Source organism: Pipistrellus hanaki (genome assembly GCF_964339955.1).
Source record: "Pipistrellus hanaki genome assembly, chromosome: X".
Lineage (NCBI taxonomy): Eukaryota > Metazoa > Chordata > Mammalia > Chiroptera > Vespertilionidae > Pipistrellus > Pipistrellus hanaki.
In genome coordinates this window covers 78,263,214-78,287,692 of record NC_140524.1, presented here as the reverse complement: position 1 = coordinate 78,287,692, position 24,479 = coordinate 78,263,214, and the positions used below count along the sequence as shown (strand labels likewise).

General features: G+C 38.1%; 1 protein-coding gene across 1 annotated transcript in view; it reads left to right on the top strand.

Moving 5' to 3' along the window:
- Positions 1-24,479, top strand: part of HDX (highly divergent homeobox) — a 137,577-nt gene that overhangs the window by 89,589 nt on the left and 23,509 nt on the right. Inside the window, exons 5-6 of the mRNA XM_084869597.1 lie at positions 6,450-6,596; positions 13,327-13,534. Of these exons, the coding sequence (XP_084725723.1) occupies positions 6,450-6,596; positions 13,327-13,534 (355 nt within the window). The remainder of the gene's footprint in view (positions 1-6,449; positions 6,597-13,326; positions 13,535-24,479) is intronic.

Below are 24,479 nucleotides of genomic sequence, written 5' to 3'. Positions count from 1 at the left end.
ATACAACTTTTATAAATATTTGTTGAAGAAACTGATAAATTTCAGTGCCATAAGGTATTACTTTTTCTTCTGATCCATCTCTTTATTTAGACTTTTGTGCAAAGCCTAAGGCTGAGGGGATGAGCATGTATTGTAGAATGGAGTAAAGTTGCTTTTTCCAAATCTTAGATCCCATACTTCGATTTTACATAGAAGATGTATTTCTGAATGACATTTTGAATTGAGTATATTAGAGTTTGCTAATATCAACTCTTTTTATTCATAGAGATTATTTTTAATGGTGTTTAAATGTTTCCTAATATGAGATGTAAAATATTTTGCTTATTTTAAGAATCTTTATGCATTCTTTCTGTAGTAAAGTGGATTACCAATATGGTAAGTTTATTTGGGGGGTCTGCTTAAAATGGGGCACACCAGTACTAAATTCTGTTCCAACAATGACTAATTTGCACACTACGTGTGGATTAGATGGCTGTTGGACATAAGCATTTTTTTTTGTCCCTTTGCTCCCACAGCACCTGCTTTGATCAGAGGCAGTGTCTTGACCCTTCATGACCTCTTTGTCATGGCAACTGCGGGGCATCTACTGTCTGAGGCCTTGGCAGTCAGCCAGGCATTAACCTTCCCAAGATGGTGGCAACCCTGGTGAACATGTGTCAGGGGTGGGGTCCTCTGGACAAAAGCAGAACAGGGAGGCACACAGGGAAAGCTTTCAGGAAGGCTCACTGAACCCCACAGAGTCATACCAATAGCTTCACTCCTCCTCTCCTCCAGTGCCTGTAGTCTGATGGCTGAGGGGAGTGGCAGCCACTGGCAAGGCTGGGTGTGGGCTCATAAGGATGGGGAGCCTGAGGTACCAGTCCTGGCTGGGTGGGCAGGCACTTCTTCCCAGGTTTTCGAAGGGTGTTGGAGACGGAGACGCACCCAAGCCTCTGTTCTGGGATCCTGGAGCTGGAAAGGAGGGAGGCGGCCCCCTCCTCCACTGATGAGTGGGACATTGCAGAGGAGGGGCTGTGGATCTCTAGCCCAGACCCATCATACCAGGGGCAGGTCATGGGCTCAGGTGCTGCCAAGGCCGCCAGACCCTTGGGGGTGGGAAGGAATATCTGGGCCCTCCCTACAGCAAGTCCTTGACTTGGGTGTCTTAGCAGCAGGTGGGCAGCAGATGGCAAGTGTTGATGGAGAAACTGGCTCCGGGCTGGATAGATGAGCCATGCAAAACTTTTGCCTGGGCAGTGCCAGGGCCATGGAGTTGTGGCGGATAACAAAGCACAGGAATCTGAGGTCTCGATGCTGGCACAGGGGTCTGAGAACCTGGTGGGGTGTGGGGTGTGACTCTTCTGCCTCCACCTGGCATGGGCTCCACTGTGCTGTTGGAGAGGGAAAGGTCGGGGCTGGCCCTGCATGAGCCACTCACTGTTTGCCACCTGCCACAGCTTGCCAGTCCCCTATGGGCCAGGGAGAGACTAATGGTCAGTCCTTTGGTCATCCTGGTCAAGACCGATACTGATTTATATATATATAGATATAGATATAGATGATATAGAGATAGAGATAGAGATAGAGATAGAGATAGAGATAGAGATAGAGATAGAGATAGATAGATAGATTTCTCCTAGCAATATATTTTCTGCAAGGGAAACAGAAGAAAAAAGTAACAAATTGAGACTACAACAAACTAAAAAGTTTTTGTAAAGCAAGGAAATCATCAACAAAATGAAAAGACAATCTACTGAATGGAAGAACATATTTGCCTATGATACATCCTTAGTAGTTATATATCTAAAATTTTTGAAGAATTCAACACTAAAAAAAAATCAAGTGGAAAAATCAACAGAGAACCTGAAGAGACATTTCTTTAAAGAGGACATTCAGAAGGCCAATAAACATATTGAAAGATCTCAATGACATTAATTATCATATAAATGCAAATTAAAACCACAATGTCACCTCATACCAGTTAGAATGGTTGTCTTCAATCAATCAACAAGCAATTACATGTTGATCTAGATGTGCACTGTTGGTGGGAACACAGATTGATTTAGTCATTGTGGAGAGCAATATGTTGTTATGAAAAAATTAAAAATGGAACTGTCTTATGACCCAGAGATTCCATTTCTGGATATTTATCCAAAGAAACCCAAAACACCAATTCAAAAGAATATATGCACCCCTATATTCATTTCAGCATTATTTACAATTACCAAGATATGGAAGCAACTAAGTACCCATGAATAGATGAATAGATAAGAAAGTGTTGGTACAAATATACATGGTATTATTGGGCTATTAAACAGAATGAAATATTACCATTAGTGACAGCTTTGATGGACCTAGAGGATATTATGCTATGTGAAATAAGTCAGAGAAAGACAAGTGCCACATGGTTTCATTTACATGTGGAATCTAAAAGAACAAAATAAACAAAAGAGAAACAGACTCATATATAAGGAGAACAGACTGATGTTACCAGAATAGAGTGTTTGGAGAACTTGATGAAAGGGGTGAAGAGTTTAAGAAATACAAGTTAGTAGTTACAACTACCTAGGGATGTAAATATAGCATAGAGAATATAATTAATACTAGGGTCCTAGTGCATAAAATTTATGATGGGGGGTGGGGAGGTTCCCTCAGCCCAGCCTACATTCTCTCAAATCAGGGACTGCTTGGGGGATGTCCGACTGTGGGATCAGGCCAAAACTGGCAGTTGGACATCCCTCTCCCAACCGCTCCCCTGCTGGCCTGGTTGATGCCTAACTGCTCCCCTGCTGGCCTGATTGCTCCCAACTGCCCTCCACAGCTGGCCTGGTCACACCCACCTGCCCTCCCCTGCCAGCCCGGTCACCCCTTATTGCCCTCCTCTGCCAGCCTGGTTGCCCCCAATTGCCCTTCCTGCTGGCCTGATTTTTCCTCCTACAGCCCTCCCCTGCCGGCCTGATTTTGACCCCAACAGACCTTCTCTGACATCCTGATGTTACCCCTAACTGTCCTTCCCTGCCATCTTGTTCACCCCTAACTGCCTCTGCCTCGGCTCCCTCCACCATGGCTTTATCTGGAAGAAAGTTGGAAGTCCAGAAGATGGCCATTTGACCTGGTCTAATTAGCATATTACCCTTTTAGTAGTATAGATAGATTATATAGGATAGGTTTGCTTAAATGGGGGTGGGGAGTGGGAAAGCCTTTTTTAGCAGGAGGAGATGCTCTTGGCAGACAAAAACACATAATCCCTATATCTGGACTGATAACCAGCCGTATGCAATATACTACCAAACTGGTCATGAAAAAATTGAACTGCTTTCTTACACCTTACACCAAACAGCTGTTGCCCTTAAAACCCCTCCCTCCTAAGCCCCCACCTTAGATTCTGCCTTAGCAGTTCACTCAGATTAGGTTCTGATTGGTTGGTTTTTATGCCGATCAGTGTTAAAAGCTCTGCCTCCTAGGCAGCCATTGGCTCCTGGCACTTCACCCAGATTTGGTTCTGATTGGACAGTTTCTATTCTAGTCAGTGTCTCTGGGCCTATCGCTGGGTTATCAAAGAGGCACAGCTGATCACAGCCCCGGAGAAGGCTCAGAGAGAAACAGAGGCACGGCTGCTGGCACAGCTGGGAGAGAAAGAAAGAGGCAATTGCTGATCAACAGCTGCTATGGAGAACCTGCCTCTCTCTGCAGGCCTCTCTCTGGGCCTGATCCGCAGCCCCCTCGGCAGTCGCCCCTCACTAACACCCCTGATGCCCTAGTCATCCCACACATCCTGTTTGGTCGTCTGTTCAGTTGTGATGGTCGCTTAGGCTTTTATTATTATAGATTTTATTATTTAAAGCTTTTAGGGGCTTTAAAAATAACCATTCTTCCTCCATAAGTTTCTACTTCATAGGTATTGCCATAAGTCATTTTCAGCGTTGCTAAGTATGACATCCAGCATGTTTCTAACAAATCAAATCAGGTTTTATTTAGTTCACTTTAAGAGATGAATCAGCTTTGGATGTCCTCTAAATGAATTACAAATTAATTGCCTGAGTGTGTTTCAGTTTTTGTTCATTTCTTCCTTTCTGACAGTAATTTAGGCTAGCTTGCATTGAAGAATTTGGTGCAATAGCAATGGAAAAATATGAGAATATTTATGCTGGCTGTTATGATGGACCTTACTACCATTTATTTTGCTTTCAGTTTTATGTTCAGAAGTTTATCTTCACAAGTATTGAACAATCAATATAGGATGGGTACCTAATGAGATTTTTATGTTGTAAATAACTTGAGGGTTATTCCATTTTATTAAAACTTTGGATGGCATGTCTTGGTTTATTTATTGAGATCATGTCATTTGTATTAGTACTTGAAGTAAATGTTATTATCAGTGTGTTTTTTTAAGAAGTGGAAGAACAGATTTAGCAATAAGGAAATTAACAGAAACAAAAATGTACTATATTTCTTATGAAGAGACACATTAATTATATACTCTATCTCCAATATCATGGTAGAAAATGAAGAATTCACATATTGATTTTCCTCATGATAGCTAAAATTCCTTTTCAAAAGGAAGTAGCTTCAAAACAAATTTGTTCCTATTGTGTGGTATTACATGAGTTTTAACTATGATAACTTTATTTATATTTTATATATTATATACATTATTTTCCATTATTACCCATTATTTCACTTTAAATTTCTGCAGGAAAGGAAATGCTGAAAGCAGTGTGTGTATGGGAAGGATCTGAAGTCTAGTTTCGATGTGGGACCAGACCATATCTTCTTAGGCAAAGGCAGCCTTATTCCTCATGCCATTATTTGTAACTGTTGCTATCAACTCACTCACTCTCATGGGCTTTCTCTTGCTCTTTAGCTCTCTCACACTTACTCTCATCATAAACAAACACATACACATATATGGCTTTACAGGATATATTTTAATTAAAATTCATTTTTAGTTTTTTTCACCACCTCTTAAGATAATTGAAGACATCATATGGATAAAGCTACTAGAATAAAATCAGAATATTCCTATTTCTATATCTGCCATGGACTCTCTATGTCTATGCCCTGTTGAATGTGTCCTTTGACCCTTTTTTTCCCTGACTCTTTATCAGCAAATCGAAGATCAATATTCTATCTTGCTTCTAATTTACTTCCTAGGGATGCAGCCAGGATTTATTGAATTAAAACAATATATAAAGTCCATAATTTATTTGTTTAAAAACCCTAAGAACAAAAAGGATAGGCTAATTATGAAACTCCCTAAAGTCATAAATATGATTGCTGTCTTAGGACTACATTATCTTCTTAGATTTTTATATGCCTTTTTAATTAATTATAGCATTTGTAAGGAAGCTATGTGTATGGAAATTTAGATTAAGTTATCAAAAGGCAGCACAGTGATGTAATCCTGACCCTGTTTTTATTTTTTTTTCCTTTTTTTTTTAAATCCATGCTTCAAGATATAGGTTTTTTTTTAACTTTTTTTAATTAAAGTATTATATGTGTACATATCTTTCCATTGCCCCCCCCTTCACTGCCAAAAATACCCTCCCCCCCCCCGAGTTTTTCTTCACTTGGTTTTGCTTATATGCATGCATACAAGTCCTTCGGTTGATCTCTTATCTCCCCCATATCTCCCTATCCTCCCCGCTGTAGTTTGACAGTCTGTTTGTTGCTTTACTGTCTCTGTATCTAACTTTTTGTTCATCAGTTTATAATGTTCTTTATTATCCATAAATGAGCGAGGTCATGTGGTGTTTCTCTTTCATTGACTGGCTTAGTTCACTCAGCATGATGTTCTCCAATTCCATCCATGTTGTTGCAAATGATATTTTTATTGACTTTAGAGAGAGGAAGAGAGCAGGAGAGAGAAACATACAGGTGAGAGAGATACATTGGAGGTGCACCAACTGGGGATCAAACCTGCAACCTAGTTATGTACCTTGACTGGGAATCAAACCACAACTCATTGGTGCACAGGACGACGCTCCAACCAACTGAGCAATCTGGCCAGCACCTAACCCTGTTATTTTTAAAATATATGTAGTGTGAATGTAAATGTATATAACATAGAAAAAAGGTTGAAAGAATATACATTAGAATGTCAACAAATGTTATTTTCAGGATTGTGTGTAATTGAAATTCTCTTCTTTTTAAAATGTATCTGTAGTTTTTACAATGACATAAATTGTGTGATTATAATCCTTTACAATAAACATCACTTAATTGCCATCAGCTAAAATTTTTATTCTAGTACACTTTCATGTTATAAAATCATGTTATAAATATCATGGGAATTTTCATGTTATAAATGTCATGAAAATGTCCATTTCAAAATGGGGGAACACAGAGTAAGAATTACATAAATTTAACTAATGTATATATTGAAAGTAACATAACACATCTCACCAGGATGATCCTATCTATAGTAGTATTTCTTTTGATTTTTCTAATTTTTAAAATTTGTTCTACAGCTACAAGACCGCACTCAGTTCAGTGACAGAGACTTAGCCACCCTTAAGAAGTACTGGGACAATGGCATGACCAGCCTTGGATCTATCTGTAGAGAAAAAATTGAAGCAGTTGCAACTGAATTAAATGTTGACTGTGAAATAGTTCGGGTAAGACATTTTCAATAATTTTCATGGTGTTGTTGATGAGCATCTTAAATGAAAGCTTTAAAAATTATATGAGGTTATGTAAATAATACCATCAATACATTTTTAAAAATAACTCACATAATAGAAGGAAATATGTTCAAATCATATGTCTAATAAGAAACATATATCCACAGTATATAAAGAACTCTTACATCTCAATAATAAAAGGCAAATAATGCAGTTTGTAAAATAAGCACAGAATTTGAATAAACATTTATCCATAGAAGATATACAAATGGTTAATAAGCACACAAAAAGATGTTCAACATTACTTGTAATTATAAAAGTTAAAGCCACAATGAGATACCACTTAGTAGCTACTATGATAGTTGGAATAAAAAAGACAGATTACCACTGTTAGCTAGGATGTGGAGAAACTGGAACAATTATACACTTCTGGTGAAAATGTAAAATGTTTTAGTCACTTTTTAAAACCATCCTCTAAAATTTTAACAAATTAATTATATGACCCAGAAATTGCACTCTTATGTATATAACCCAAAGAAATGAATCATGTGTCAACTTAAAAACTTATATATGGATTTTCTTAACAGCGTCATTCATAATACCAAAGAGTAGGAAAAAAACACACGAATGTCCATCAAGTCAATGGGTAAACAAAATGTGACATATGCCTATATTGGACTATTATAGAGCCATGTGAAGAAATTAAATACTGAAATATGCTACAAAATAGATGAATCTTGACAACATTATGCTAGTGAAAGAAGCTAGTCACAAAGAACCACATCTAACCTAATAATAGAGTAATATGCAAATTAACCATCACTCTGCTACACAAGCCACACCCACAAGCCAATCAGAGTGAGTATACAAGTTAACCCAACAAAAACGGCGGTTAATTTGTATACAAGGAAGAAGGGAGGAGTGAAGACTGAAGACAGCATAGAAGAAAGAGGGAGGGAAAGTGGAAAGCAAGGTGGCTGCAGCTGCTGGAGGGAAAGCACCGGCATTGAATGTGGGGCAGGGTGGGGTGAGGTGCACAGTGACATTTGCAGGAGGCAGCAAAGGCAGCGGATGCAGCGGATAGGGCATACCAGGTGGCAGTGGTGGCAGCGCACAGCCGCAGAGATGGTGGCGGAGGTGGCCGTGGGTGGGTAATGCTGGCTTCATAGAAAAAGCTTGGAAGTATGCCTTTCTCTTGAATTTTTTGGAATAGTCTGAGGAGGAGAAATTTTAATTCTACTTTAAATGTTTGATGAGACTCCTCTGTGAAGCTGTTTGGCCCAATGCCTTTGTTGGAAGTTTTTTTTTATTACTGCTTCAATTTCCTCCATAGTTATTGGTGTATTCAGATTTTTTTGTCTTTTATTGATTGAATTTTGGAAGGTCATATTTTTTCTAGGAATATCCATTTCTTCTAGTTTGATCAGTTTGTTGGAATAGAGCTGTTTATAGTATTTTTTAATGATTCTTCATATTTCTGTTGGATCTGTTCTTATTTTGCCTTTTTCATTTCTAATTTTGTTTATATTGGTCCTCTCTCTTTACTTCTGGTGATCTTGGCTATAAGTTAATCAGTCTGTCTTATCCTTTCAAGGAACCAGCTCTTGCTTTCATTAATCTTTTGTATTGTTTTGTTTGTTTGTTCTCTATGTTATTTATTTCCACTCTTATCTTTATTACTTCCTTACTTCTGCTTACTCTGGGCTTTTCTTGTTGCTCTCATTCTAATTCTTAAAGTTTCAGAGTTAGATGATTTATTACCAGTTTTTCTTGTGGTTTGTTTTTTTAGAAGTAGGCCTATAATGCTAAGAACTTTCCTCTTAGCACTGCTTTCACAGTGTTCTATCAAAACATTGCTATAACTAATAAATAAATTTGGCAAGATAGCAGGATGAAAAATTAACACTCAGAAATCTATGGCTTTTTTATACACCAATAATCAACTCACAGAAAGAGAAACTTTAAAATAATCCAATTTATCATTGCAACACACACACACACACACACACACACACACACACACAAAATGAAGATGCTCAGGAATAAATTTAACCAAGGAGGTAAAGGACCTATACTCAGAAAATTACAGGATGCAAAAAAAAAAAAAAAAGGATAGAGGAAGACATAAACAAATGGAAGAAAATACCGTGTTCATCAATTGATAGAATCAATATCATTAAAATGTCCATACTACCCAAAACAATCTACAGATTCAATGTAATTTCCATTAAAATACCAATGGCATACTTCAAAGATTTAAAACCAACTCTCAGAAATTCATCTGGAATAAAAAAAGACCCTGAATAGCCACAGCAATCCTGGGAAAGAAGAAAAAATTGGAAGTATCTCAATACCAGATATTAAGCTATATTACCAAGCCATGGTTCTCAAAACAGCCTGGTATTGGCACAAAAACAGACATATACACCAACATAACAGAACAGAGAATCCAGAAATCGACCCAAGCCATTATATTCAATTAGTATTTGACAAAGAAGGCAAGAACATACAATGGAGTCAAGATAGTCTCAATAAGTGGTGCTGGAAAATTCGGTCATACATCCAAAAAAAAAAAAAATGAAACTGGATCACCAACTTATGCCATACAGAAAAATAAATTCAAAATGGCTCAAGGACTTAAATGTAAGGTGAGAAACCACAAAAATCCTACAAGATTATATGGGCAGCAAAATATTGAAATATATCATAGCAATATCTTTACTGACACAACTTGTAGGGCAATGGAAACTAAAGGGAAAATAAACAAATGGGACTATCAAAATGAAAAGCTTCTGCACAGCAAAAGATATCAACAAAACAACAAGAAAGCCCACTGCATGGGAGAACATATTTGCCAATGTTATCTCCAATAAGGGTTTAATCTCCAAAATGTACAGAGAACTCATACAACTTAACAAAAGGAAGATAAATGACTCAATTAAAAATTGGGGAATGGACCTAAATTGGCACTTTTTGAAAGAGGACATACAAAAGGCTAAGAGATATGAAAACATACTCAAAGTCACTAATAATCAGAGAGACACAACTCAAAACAACAATGAGTTACCATCTCACACCAGACAGAATGGCTATCATCAACAAATCAACAAATGACAAGTGCTGGCAAGGATGTGGAGAAAAAGGAACCCTTGTGCACTATTGGTAGTAATGCAGACTGGTGTAGCCACTGTGGAAGATAGTATGGAGTTTCATTAAAAAGTTAAAGATGCACCATAAGTGTTTTGGCTCAGTGGATAGAGTGTTGGCCTGTGGACTCAAGACCCCCAGGTTTGATTCTGGTCAAAGGCATGTACTTTGGTTGTGGGCAGATCCCCAGTGGGCAGTGGGCAGGATGCAGCTGATTGATGTTTCTTTCTCATTGATGTTTGTAACTCTCTATCCTTCTCCCTTCCTTTCTGTAAAAAGTCAATAAAAATATTTTTAAAAAGTTAAAAATGGAACTCCCATTTGACCTTGTAATCCCAAGAAACCAATCAATCAGAAGGGATATATGTACCCCGATGTTCATAGCAGCACAATTTACAATATCTAAGATTTGTAAACAACCTAAGTGTCAATCTGTTGATGAGTGAATTAAAAAACTGTAGTTATATCTACACAATGGTATAAAAAGTAAGGAAATTTTACAATTTGCAACAGCATTGATAGAACTGAAGAGCATTTTGCTAACCAAAATAAGCCAGTTGGAGAGAGATAAATATCACATGATCTCACTCATATGTGGAATATAATGATAAACATTAATGAACAAAAATAGATCTAGAGATAAATGGCAGGGAAGGGGGCGGGGAGCAGGGGGGGGGAGGTGATTTAGAGAACAATCAAAGAACTGGTATGCATGCATATTAGAATAACCAATGGACACAGTGAATGGGGCTCTGGGGGGTTGCTCATGAAGATGGGAATGGCTGGTGTGGAGTTAATCATGGAAAAAAGGAGACATAAGTAAAACTTTATACAATAAAAAAAGTCACATGCAAAATCCTATATAATAAAACCTTAATAAGCAAATTGACCGAACTGCAGAATTTCTGATGGAAACACCAGTTGCTATGATGCACACTGTCCACGAGGGAACAGACACTCAATGGAGGATCTTCCCCCTGGTGGTCAGTGCACTCCCACAGGGGGAGCAACACTCCGCCAGAAGCTTGGCTCACAGATAGTGAGTGCAGCTGCCACAGTGGGAGCATCTCCTGATTCCATGGCAACACTACTGAGCAACAGAAGTGGGTCAAGATGAGTATCAGCAGTGTGGTGCCCAGTCCTGATTTGTACTCCTTTTTGGCTGCCTGCTGCTTGGTACACTGCTACATCCCCCGATGGGTCCCAGTGTGAGAGGGATGTCTGACTGCTGGCTTAGGTCCAATTTTGGTGCTGTTCTCTGTAGAAGGCAGTCAATCTGAACAACTCAGTGACTCAGGGAAACTCAAGGAGAGCCTGCCTCCACACTTGACTCTCCCACTCGATGGTGTTCACAGGACAGATTGTGGTTTCCCAGCCTGTGCACATGCAGTAGCTACTGAAGCTCAAGCAGCAAGACATGCAGCAACAGAAGGCCATCCAGTCACAAGCTGGCAGGTGGACATCACCCAAGGGGTTCCAGACTGCAAGAGGGAGGAGGCCAGGCTGAGAGACCTCCCCCAGTGCGTAAATTTCATGCACTGGGCCTCTAGCAAATAAATACATAAAAATTAAAGTTCACGTGCTATATGGCTCCATTTATATAACACTAGAGGACCGGTGCATAAAAATTTAGACACTGGAGGGGGAGTCCTTCAGTTCAGCCTGCCCCTTCTCACAGTATGGGAGCCCTCCAGGGCAGGAGGTGATCCGGCAATCAGGAGAAGGCAACGCACCATCACACCTCTGCTGCTGCCACTGTTGGCAGCGCAAGCCTTGGCCAGTCCTGGTTACCTGTGCCTTGGGCAGCCATGGGCGGCTGGGCAGCCACCATCTGTGACTTGCCTGTGCCTTGGGCTGACTTTGGGCGGCTGGGGGACTAAAAGGACTGAGGGACTCCAGAGGCAGGTGCACCAGCAGGGTTGCCATCTTTTGGCTGTGGGTGCTGCCATCTTTGAGGATGTGGTGGCCAATTAACATATGCCCTCTTTATTGGCTAAAGGTGTTGCCATCTTTGAGTATGGCATGGCAGACAATTAGCATATTTCTTCCTTATTGGCTGTGGGTGCTGCATCTTTGAGGGCAGTACAATCAATTAGCATATTTCCTCCTTATTGGATGGGGGTGCTGCCATCTTTTGCGACAATGTGGGGGGGGGGTCAACAAGCATGTTCCCTTTTATTAGATAGAATTCTTAAAAATATAGATTATTTGCCAAATATTGGAAATGGTAGGAAGGAAGGAGAATAACAATCCTATATAATAAAGAGGGAATATTCAAATTAACTACAATACCCTCACATGAGATGGCTGCCCCCATGTGGTCACAAGATGGCCACCACAAGATGGCCAGCAAGGATAGGAAGTTGTGGGTGATCAGGTCAGCAGGGGAGGGAGGGTTGTTGGAGAATACCAGGTCTGCAGGGGAGGGCAGTTAGGGGCGAACAGGCTGGCAAGGGAGGGCAGTTGGGGCAGTTCGGGGTGACAGGGCTGGCAGAGATGGGCAGTTGGGGTTGACCAGGCCTGCAGGGGAGGAAAGTTGGGGGGAACCAGTTCTGCAGGGGAGGGCAGTTAGGGGCAATCAGGCTGGCAGGGGACGGCAGTTATCAGGGACCAGACCTGTACTGGAGGGCAATTGGGGTTGACCAGGCCTGCAAGGGAAGGCAATTCGGGGCAACTGGGCCTGCAGGGGAGCAGTTAGGTGTCTATCAGGCTGGCAGTGGAGTGCTTAGGCTGGCAGGCAGAAGCAGTTGGGGCAATCAGGCAGGCAGACAGGTGAGCAGTTGGGAGCCAGCAGTCCAGATTGTGAGAGGGATGTCCAACTGCTGGTTTAGGCCTGATCCCACAGGGGTCACAGATTGGAGAGGGTGTAGGCTGGGATTAAGGACACCCCCCCCCTCAGTGCACTAACTTCGTGCACTGGGCCCCTAGTGGTGTTATAAAGGAACATGGAAGTGTATACACATATTTTGTAATATATTTCCTGTTTTGTTTTTATGTTATAATTATGTAAAAAGGTAATTGGAGGCAACTGAATGAAGACCTATCTCTTCAACTTCCTGTGAGTTTAAACTTATTTTAATGAAAAAAAAAACATTTTAAACGGTTCTAAATCCAATGAAGTGAAAATTTAGAATACTTGAAATAACCAGGTAACATGGAGCCAAACAAAGTTAATATAAACGACATTTTCACCTATGAAGAGCAATATTCAAAATAGGAGATGAATTATAATTTCAGCTATATGCCTGGTCCCTTTAGAGAAGGAACCAATTAGTGTTCCCTTTGAAATATTTGGTGGATTATTTTCTACCGAAATAAATAAATAAATAAATAAATAAATAAATAAATAAATATTTCTTGAAAGTCTGCATATTTAAATAAATATTTCTGCTAATAAGATAGTAAAAAATGAAAATTATTTTATTTTAACTTATTGAGCCATAATAAAATTTCATTATTCTAAATACCTATTTCATCTTTTTAATCATGTTTTATAGAACATTCATTCATTATTTTAATGATCAGACTGCTAAGTTTCTATGTTTACAAAGCTTCCTCTTATATTTCTCTTATAAAGACTTGGATTGGGAATAGAAGAAGAAAATATCGTTTAATGGGGATTGAAGTTCCACCTCCAAGGGGAGGCCCTGCTGATTTTTCTGAGCATCCAGAGTCTGGTTCTTTGTCTGCACTCACAACAGGAGAGGAAGCTGGTCCTGAAGTAGAAGAAGATAACGATAGAAATGATGAAGCATCCATCTGTTTGTCTGAAGGAAGTTCTCAAGGTATTTTTTTTTATGTTGCACATCCTAATTATAGCTTTTGTAAATTTGATGCATTTTTAGTTTCTTTTCAGCATACTGGACTTCAAGTCTAAACTCATATTTGGTCAAAAATATTAAAATAAATGGATTTATTTTCTTCTATGTTTCAATGATACATATACACTGAGTGGCCAGATTATTATGATCTCTGAATACACAATAATCTGGCCACTCAGATTATTAGAGGTCCAGAGCATGAATTCATTCATGGGTGGGGTCCAGCCAGCCTGGCCATAGGGAGAGGACTTGGGTGGTTGGCTGGCCTGTCTGCTGGTCGAACTCCTAGTCGAGGGGACAATTTGCATATTAGCCTTTTATTATATAGGATATACATTGAGTGGCCAGATTATTATGTGTTCAGAGATCATAATATTCTGGCCACACAGTTTATATTTAAAATATATGTTTTGATATACATATACATAGTAAAATTATTACTAAAATCAAGCTAATTCACATATCCTCAAATAGTGACATTTTTGTTGTGTATGATAAGAACACTGAAATTTAATATTTTAGCAAATTTCTAGTAAGCAGTATAATATTACTAGTTATAATTGTGTTGTACTTTAAATCTCTAAACTTACTCATCCTATGTAATTGCAACTTTATACCCTTTAATAACTATCTCCGTATTTTCCCCACCTCCCCACCCTGGTAACTATCATCCTACTCTTTGCTTCTATGTACTTGACTTTTTAAAATTCCACATATAAGTGAGATCATGCAGTACTTTTTTTTGTGGGTCTTATTTCAATTAGCATAAGGTACCCCATTTTCATCCATGTTTTTGCAAATGGCAAGATCTCTTTTTTATAGCTAATATGATAATAATCCTTTATCAATAACTAGAGGCCTGGTGCACTAAATTTGTGCAGGAGAGAAAGGGGGTGCCCTCAGCTCAGCCTGGATCCTCTGCAATCCAGGACCCCTTGTGGCATGTCTGACTGTCAGACATCCCTCACAACCCAGGACCACTGACTCCTAACTGATCACCTGCCTGCCAGCCTGATCACCCCTAACCGCCTCTGTCTGCCAGCCTGATAACCGCTAACTGGCCCCCCTGCCAGCCTGGTTACCCCTAAGTGGCCCCCCACTGGCCTAGTAGCCCCTCACAGCCCCCCCTTTGCTGGCCTGGTTGCCCCTTGCTAACCCCCCTGCTGGCCTGGTTGCCCCACACAGCCTGCTTGTCAGTCATCTGCTGTTTGGTTGTTACTGTGAGGGTGTCATGACCAATTTGCATATTACCCTTTTATTAGTATAGATAATAAAAGCATAATATGCTAATTAGACTGGACATCCTTCTGGATGTCCTTCTAGATGACCTTCTGGATGAAGCCAGGGCTGTAAGGGAAGCCCAGGTCCCAGGTGCCAGAGGGAAGCCAGTGTTGACAGCTGGGGGAAGGAAAGCCTACTCTTGCACAAAATTCATGCAAGGGGTTCAGCCATTGCAGCCCCGGCTTCATCTGGAAAAATGTCCAGTCTAATTAGCATATTATGCTTTTATTATTATAGATAAGTATATATTAATTTATATATAAATGTATATAAAATGTGTATAAATTTATTTACCTATCCATCTGTCAACAGATACTTAGGTTATTTTTACATCTTAGTCAATGTAAATATTGCTGCAATGAACATGGAAGTGAAAATACCTCTTTGAGGTACTGATTTAATATCATTTTGTTATATAACCAGAAGAGGGACTGCTAATGTTTTGAGGAATCTCCATACTATTTTTCATAATGGATGCACAAATTTACATTTTCACCAACAGTGTACAAGGATTCCTTTTTTTCCATACCAGCACCAACACTAGTTGTCTTTTTTTTTAATATATTTTTTTATTGATTTTTTTTATAAAGGAGGAGAGAGGGATAGAGAGCTAGAAACGTCGATGAGAGAGAAACATCGACCAGCTGCCTCTTGCACACCCCCTACCAGGAATGTGCCCGCAACCAATGTACATGACCTTGACCGGAATCGAACCTGGGACCTTTCAGTCCTCACTGCGACGCTCTACCACTGAGCCAAACCGGTTTCGGCTAGTTGTCTTTTTGTAAATTTCAATTCTTTATTATTTAAAGTACTACGTAAGTTTCCTTTTTCCCCCATTGACCTCTCCTTGACTGCCCACACCCCAAGCACATGCCCTCACCCCCTAATCTGTGTCCTTTGGTTATGCTTATATGCATGCATAATGGTGCTTTGGTTGACCTCTTTCCCCCTCATCCCCTGCTTCCCTCATAAATTGGATAGTCAGTTCAATGCTTCTATGACTCTGGTTCTATTTTTGTTCATCAGTTTATGTTATTCATTAGACTCTACAAATAAGTGAGATCATGTGATATTTATTTTCTCTGACTGGCTTATTTTGCATAATGCTCTCCAGTTCCATCCATGCTGTTGCAAATGGTAAGAACTCCTTTTTTACCGCAGTATAGTATTCCATTGTGTAGATGTACCACGGTTTTTTAATCCACTCATCTGCTGATGGGCACTTAAGCTTTTCCAAATCTTAGCTATGGTAAATTGTGCCACAATGAACATAGGGGTGCACATATCCTTTCTGATTGGTGCTTCTGGTTTCTTGGGAAGTATTCCTAGAAGTGGCATTATTGGGTCAAATGAAAATTCCATTTTTAATTTTTTGACTATACACCATACTATTTTCTACAGTGGCTACATGAGTCTGCATACCCACCAGCAATGCAGAGAGTTTCTTTTTCTCCACATCCTCTCCAGAACTTGTAGTTTGTTAATTTGTTGATGATAGCCATTCTGAGAGGTGTGAGATGGTACCTCATTGTTGTGATTTTCATCTCTTGGATGATTAGTGTCTTTGAGCATGTTTTCATATGCCTTTGGCCTACTTTATGTCCTCTTTTGAAAAGTGTCTCTTTACCCATTTTTTTTTTTATTGGATTGTCTTCCGTTTGTTAAGTTGTATGAGTTCCCTATAAATTTTGAATATTAAACCCTTATGGGAGACAACATTGGCAAATATGTTCTCCCATGGAGTGGGCTTTCTTATTTTGTTGATTATTTCTTTTGCTGTGCAGAAGCTTTTTATTTAGTTGTATTCCCATTTGTTTATTTTCTCCTTAGTTTCCATTGGCCTAGCAGTTGTGTCAGTAAATATATTGCTATGACAAATTTCTGCTATTTTCTTGCCTATGGCTTCTTCTAAGATTTTTATGGTTTCCCATCTTATGTTTAAGTTCTTTATCCATTTTGAGTTTATTTTTGTGTATAGTGTAAGTTGGTGGTCTAGTTTCATTTTTTGCATGGATTTGTCCAGTTTTCCCAACACATTTATTGAAGAGACTGTCATGATTCCACTGTATGCTCTTGCCTCCTTTGTCAAATATGAACTGATCATAATGGCTTGGGTCAAATTTTGGATTCTCTGTTCTGTTCTATTTGTCTATATGTCTGTGCTAGTACCAGGCAGTTTTGAGGACAGTGGCTTTGTAGTCTAACTTGATATCTGGCATTGTGATCCCTCAAACTTTGTTCTTCTTTGTCAAGATTTCTCACGTTCTTCAGGGTCTCTTTTTATTCCAGATGAATTTTTGGAGAGTATGTTCTAGCTCTTTGAAGTATGCCCTTGGTATTTTAATGGGGATTACATTTAATATATTGATTGCTTTGGGTAGTACAAACATTTTAATAATGTTTATTCTACCAATCCATGAACAAGGTATATTCCTCTATCTCTTTTTTTAGCACCTGTAATTTTCTTAGTTCAGGTCTTCTACCTCCTTGGTTAAATTTATTCCTAGGTCTTTTAATTTTTTTGGTGCAATGGTAAATAGGATTTTTTTTTTTTTTTTTTTTTTTTTTTTAGTTTTTCTTTCTGTGAGTTCATTATTAGTGTATAAAAAAGCCATAGATTTCTGGTTGTTAATTTTGTATCCTGTTACATTGCCAAATTCATTTATTAAGACTAGTAATTTTTTATGAAGTCTTTGGGGTTTTCTATGTACAGTTTCATGTCATCTGCGAACAATGACAATTTTACTTATTTTCCTTTTTGGAAGCCTTTTATTTCTTCTTCTTGTCTAATTGCCATGGCTAGCACTACTAGTACTATGTTGAACAGGAATGGTGAAAGTGGGCATCCCTGTCTTGTTCCTGTTCTTAGGGGAAATGGTTTTAGGTTTTGCCCATTGAGTATGATTTTTGCTGTAAGTTCGTCATATAAGGCTTTTACTATGTTGAGGTATGATCCTTCTATTCCCACCTTGATGAGAGTTTTTATCAGGAAAAGGTATTGGGTTTTGTCAAATGCCTTTTCTGCATTGATTGATACGATTGTGTGATTTTTATCTCAAATTTTCATGTAATGTATCACATTTATTGATTTGCAGATATTGTACCAGCCTTACATCCCCAGAATAATTCCCACTTGGTCATGGTGTATGATCTTTCTAATGTAATGCTGAATCCAATTTGCTAGCATTTTGGAGAAGATTTTAGCATGTATGTTCATCAGGAATATTAGCTTGTATTTATCTTTCTTTGTGTTGTCTTTATCTGGTTTTGGGATTATGGTAATGTTAGCTTCGTGGAAAGAGTTTGAAAATGTGCCTTCCTCTTGAATTTCTTAAAATAGTCTGAGAAGGATAAGTTGTAGTTGTTTTTTTGAATGTTTGGTAAAATTCCCCTGTGAAGCTGTCTGGCCCGGGGCTTTTGCTTCCTGGAAGTTTTTTGATGACTGCTTCAATTTCCTCCATAGTTATCGGCCTATTGAGATTTTTAGAATTTTCTTGATTGAGTTTTGGAAGGTTGTATTTTTCTAGGAATAAGTGTATTTTCTTCAGGTTGTTTATTTTGTTATAATAGAGTTGTTCATAGTATTTTTTTTTTACAGTCCTTTGTATTTCCGTGGGGTCTGTTTGTTATTTTGCCTCTTTCATTTCTGATTTTATTTATTTGGGTTCTCTCTCTTTACTTCTTGGTGAGCCTGGCTACAGGTTCATTAATCTTGTTTATCCTTTCAATGAACCTGCTCTTAGTTTCATTGATCTTTTATATTTTTTTGTCATTTATTTCTCCTCTGATATTTATTATCTCCTTCCTTCTGTTCACTCTAGGCTTTCCTTGTTTTTCTATTTCCAATTCATTAAGTTCTTGAGTTAGATAATTTATTACCTTTTTTTTTTTTTTTTTTTTTAGGTAGGCCTGTGGAGCTCTGAATTTACCTCTCAGGACTGCTTTCACTGTGTCCCATAGACTTTGGATTGTTTTCTTTGAATTTTTATATTGTCAAATATACCAATTCCTTTCTTTGCGGTTTCTGACTTTTGTGTCATAATTACAAATTCTTTTTGTATACTACAATTATGTAAACATACCTCTATATTTACTTCTTATATCTTTATGATTTCATTTTTACAACTTGATACTTATTACATTTGAATTTATTTTGCTTTAAAATGTATGAGGAAAATACACAATCTTATTTTTTCCAAATGATTAGCAAATTGCTCATAAACCAGTTATTAAACAATTAATCATTTTCCAGTGAGTTTAAATAAAGCATATATATTTATGAAAGACAGTATGATAGTAGTCAGGCTAATACATATCCTATATAATAAAAGGAGAACATGCAAATTGACCCTAATTATAGAACTGCAGGGAATGACTGGTTCTCTATGATGTGCACTGACCACCAGGGAGCAGACATTCAATGTAGGAGCTTACCCCTGGTGGTCAGTGCACTTCCACAGGGGCAGCACCACTTAGCCAGAAGCCAGCTCATGGCTGGCCAGTGCAGCCGTGGTGGCGGGAGCCTCTTCCACTTCTGCAGCAGCTCTAAAGATGTTCGACTAATGCCTTAGTCCTCCCCCAAGGGCTCCCAGGCTGCCAGAGGGATATCTGACTGCCAACTTGGGCCCAATCCCCTGGGGAGCAGGCCTAAGCCAACAGGTGGACATCCCCCAAGGGATCCTGGGCTTTCAGAGGGGTGTCTGACTGCCAGCTTAGGTCTGATCCCCTGAGGAGTGGGCCTGAGATGGCAGGTGGACATCCTGAGGGGTCTTGGACTATGAGAGGGCACAGGCCAGGCTGAGGGATCCCCCTGAGTGCATGAATTTTCATGTACAGTGCCTGTAGTACACATATAAATGTACATGCACATTCACTTATGCATACATTCATATCATGTGGGTCAAATTCTGGATTCCTTATGTTACACTGATCTGATTATTTATAACTGTGGCTTTATAAAATCTGTAAATATTTTGTAGGGCTCTTATTATTCTTAGCTAACATTATTCTCAGTAACAAAAACACCCTGATTCTTCTAGATGAACTTTAGAATTTCTTTCCACAAGCCTCCTCCACATAATTCATTTAGGATTTTTATTGGCACTGCATTCAATGGATAGCATGATGTGTGAAGATAAATTCAGAATTCAGTTTTGCATATGTTGTGTTTTAGATGATGGCAGGACATCCATATGGGGCTTTACAGCATACCCTTTCATAATTTGGGTATGGAACTCAAGAGAGGAATTGAAACATGAGAAAATATCTGGGAGTCACCCACAGTGAGGCCAAAATAATGTCTGGCCATAGATATAGAAAATATAGTTAAATGAGAACATAGAAAACAAAAGAGTAAGATAGACAAGGACTGTGTGTTAAAAACAATCTATATTTGGGGACTGGAAGATAACAGGGTGCCATTAAAAGAACATTTAGGTACAAGAGAATCAGGATATTATATTATTTATAAAACCAAAGAGAGAAATTTCATGAGGAAGAGGGGTTATTCTCTCAACTATCTCATATAGGTTGAGTAGAAATTCCTCTTATATGAGGAATCTAAAATGGTCCAAGGTATACAAGTGGACAATAGAATTGTGGTACCTAGGAATTGGGCAGAGGTATATGGGGAGTTGTTGTTCAAGGGGTATTAAAAATTACAGTTATACAAGAGGAGTAAGTTCCAGAGATCTGCTGAACAATATAGTGCCTATAGTTAGCAATAAAGGATTGTATACTTAAAAACTTAAGAGGGTAATTCATGTCATGTTCTGAACACCAAAATAGTAACAAAGGAATTTTTTAAGCTTATGGATATGTTTATTTCCTGGACTGTGGTGATAGTAACAGGAGTGTATACATATGTCTAAATTTAGCAAATTGTAAACATTAATTATGTGCAATTTTGCATACCAATTATAACTCAATAAAGCGGGAAAATAAAATTTACAAAAATGAATGAAAAACCATTGAATTCAGTGTTTAAGGATTTCTTTGAATAAGCAATTGCGTGGGTGAGAAAGGCAACCAAATTGCAGTAGGTTGAGTAATGAAAGGGATGTAAAAGATGTTAATATTGAGAGGGCCATGTATTTTCTTTCTTACCAACATTTGTTATAGATATTGATGATCATAACGGAGAATTTAGTGTATGGAAAAACTGTGAAGCAGAATGAAAGGAGAAGCCATTATGATTTTCAAGCCCCTATTTCTAATCTAGTGGGTGCATTAAACCATTTTGCCTAATGGTTGTATTTACTAAATTATATATAAATGCCTTGGAGTACTTGACTATTTTCACTGATTCATAAACAGATGTTTAGAGAATGACTGTGTGTTTCTATGGATGGATGGGAAAGCTGTAAGAATATAAATATGATAGAAAGAAATTACATAAACCCCTAAGGAGAGTTTCATTTACCAACTCCCACTAACTCCCCCGCCCCCCCTCCAAGAGGGAATTTTAAAAATTAGTTAATGGGAAAAATGAGCAAATTTTAGAGTTCCTAATGTACCACTGCTTCTACTGGCATCCTTTGTCATTTAATAGTGTGTTCTCTAGAGACCCGGCATAGTAATCAAGATCTAATGTAAAACAGGAGAGAGAATTGAATGCATAAGACAAAAAAATACTTTATGGGAAGTGAGATTGCCTAGAATTCCTCTTGATTGCTTATTTTTTATAGCTGCATGGTAAGATTTTCATTTTCATCACAAATTGCACCACAAGATCATAAAAGAATGTTCAAGTACCGAAAAGAGCCTTTTTTAATATATACTGTCCTATTCGCTTCCTCGTTTTGCTGATGCAAAATAGGATTCTGAGTCATTTAATTGGGTGATCTTTTTGTGATGATTAAGTGAATTGTATAATCTGGCCTAGACTAATATCATACCTTTAAAATACACTAAATATATTACCTTTCAGTTTTGAAAATGTAGTTACATTTTTGTTTACTTTGAGAGTTTCATTAACTGCATGACAATGTAGATCTAGAGAGACAGAATAAAGAGTACCTGAGCATACGATTTAAAAAACATAACAACTTGAAATTCAGGGTTCTTTAAAATATGGCTATTGGTAGTCTTCCAAATTTTCAAGAAGAAAGAAGTATTTTTTTAAATCAGGTCTTATATTTTACATGTTAAAATTTATTAAAAATCACATTAAAAGCCCTCGCCAGGTGGCTCAGTTGGTTGGAGAGTCATCCTGTACATCAAAAGGGTTGCAGGTTTGAATCCTGGTTGGGTCACATTCCTAGGTTTCAGATTTGATACCTGATCAGGGTGCAGGAGACAATTTATGGATGTTTCTCTCTCACACAACTCTCTCTCTCTCTCTCTCTCTCTCTCTCTCTCTCTCTCTCTCTCTCTCCCTCCCTCCCTCCCTCTTTGTCCTTTCCCTCTCTCTAAAAATATCAATAAACATATCCTCAGGTGAGGATGAAAAAACGTTTCTAGAAAAAATTTCTACAAGCAAAATTAAGGATCATTTAAAAAATACAGTAAAAGACAGGTTTAACCAAAGTCACCAAAAGGTGCAGTTTATCTTTCAGCAGTTTCAATTTCACTATTTTGCTTCTGAGAGAATAGGTACTTCGCTGATAAAGAACTTCTGACTTACCTCTAACTTTCATCTTTTACCTCTCTTCACTTATTCCATTTTCTTTTCCTGTATGGAGTGAAAGAGAAAGAAGGTGTAGTTGGTATTGATTAAAAAACAAGAAACCACAATAAAAAAAACAAACCTAGCTACCTGTCTTTATCCCTCACCTAACTGCAAATGCTACAGAAGTAATAGATGACTCAGTTTCTTAATTTCATGTTTATGGCTGAGCAATTTTCAAGATTTCTACTACTCTGAGAAGCAAATTGTTTGAAGTATGGGAAAATGAATATCTATAACATTAAGTTTCATAATGAAACCTTTTTTTAGCTGTGTCTATTATGTGGGTGTGCACATGAAAGATAAATCTACATATAGTTACTATGGTCGCCACATAGAATACTCTCTAGAGAATTCACTGATTAATAATTCCACTTACTTGTTTAGTTTCCAATTTTAAGGCTTATTTTGGAAGGGCAGGGGATAATCAGACACATTGGCAATGTTTAACTTTCAAGCTTTCACTAACATAGAAACCATCTGTAAGTTAAAGAAAACATGCCTTATATAGCTGTATCACTTCACACCTTTTTATTTTAGGAATCCTCAAAACAGTTTTGTTTACATCTTATAATTAACTATGAATGAGCATGTTTCTGGAAAAACAGAACTGTGTAATTCCAGTAATGATGTTGATAAACAAACTAACGTATATTCAGTACTAATACCAGCTATGAAACTAAACTTGATGACAATTTTCCTTCCATTTCATTTAGTTGCTGATTATATAAGAATTGAAATGTCTATGATTTGAAATCTCTAAATAACAAATAGATAATAGCTTCTTCTGTCTAGAAACCATTTTTTTTTTTTTGATAGCCCAGGAGGTGTGACTTAGTGGTTGAAGATCAGCCCATGAACCAGGATTCTGTTCAATCCCCGTAGAGGACATGCAGAAGACAGCCAATCTATGTTTCTCTTTCATCAATGTTTCTATTTTTCTCTCCCACCCTAACCTCTCTTGAAGAGCAACAAAGAATATATTTTAAAAAATAAATTGAACATTGCATTTAAACTCCAAATTAAGAAACCAAGTAATCTATTACTTCTGTAGACGGGCTATTTTAAAAAACTTCCCTGGATGCTTAAACACTAATTATCTATGTATTCATATGTGAGTTTCTATATCAACCATGTTTTCCTCCTAATCATCCCCGTGATCATACAGAGCGCACCTATATGTCTTTCCATGGAAATGAATGCATTTGGAAAATATATTTGTTCTGTTTTAAATGGCAAAATAAGCCGAAACCGGTTTGTCTCAGTGGATAGAGCTTCGGCCTGCGGACTGAAAGGCTCCAGGTTCCATTCCAGTCAAGGGCATGTACCTTGGTTGCGGGCACATCCCCAGTGAGGTGTGTGCAGAAGGCAGCTGATCAATGTTTCTAACTCTCTATCTCCCTTCTTCTCTGTAAAAAATCAATAAAATATATTTTTTTAAAAAGAGCTTCAAATGGCAAAATAAAATGTCGGTCATTACTAGGGGCTAAAGAATTCCAGTTGTATGTATGCAAATAATCTCCATAATATGGCTGTGCAGAAGGAACAGAGAAAAACGTTGCTTCCCTGTTTTCCTAAGTAGAGGTAGGAGTAATTAAAACAGGTGGTTATATTGTAGATATCCTATGCTGTGAATGAGCCACTTCCTCTACCTCAACACAGGAAACTTTTTAGTAACTGGCTTCTATGAATTAATTTTTCTGTTGTTTCTCATTTTTTTACATACTGAATTTTGATCACAAAAGGAATATATTTTCATTATAGAAAACATTGGAAAATACAATAAGAATTTTGGAAATAACCCTACCCCTCAGTGATAAACATACTAAAAACAGAGGTTGGGGAAAGTTTTTGACAGTGTTTTCTCTACATATGGACAGGAGTGTGAGAGTGTGTGTGTGTGTGTGTGGGTGGGTGGGTGTGGGTGTGCATTCACAAACCCTGCCTTTTTATAAAATT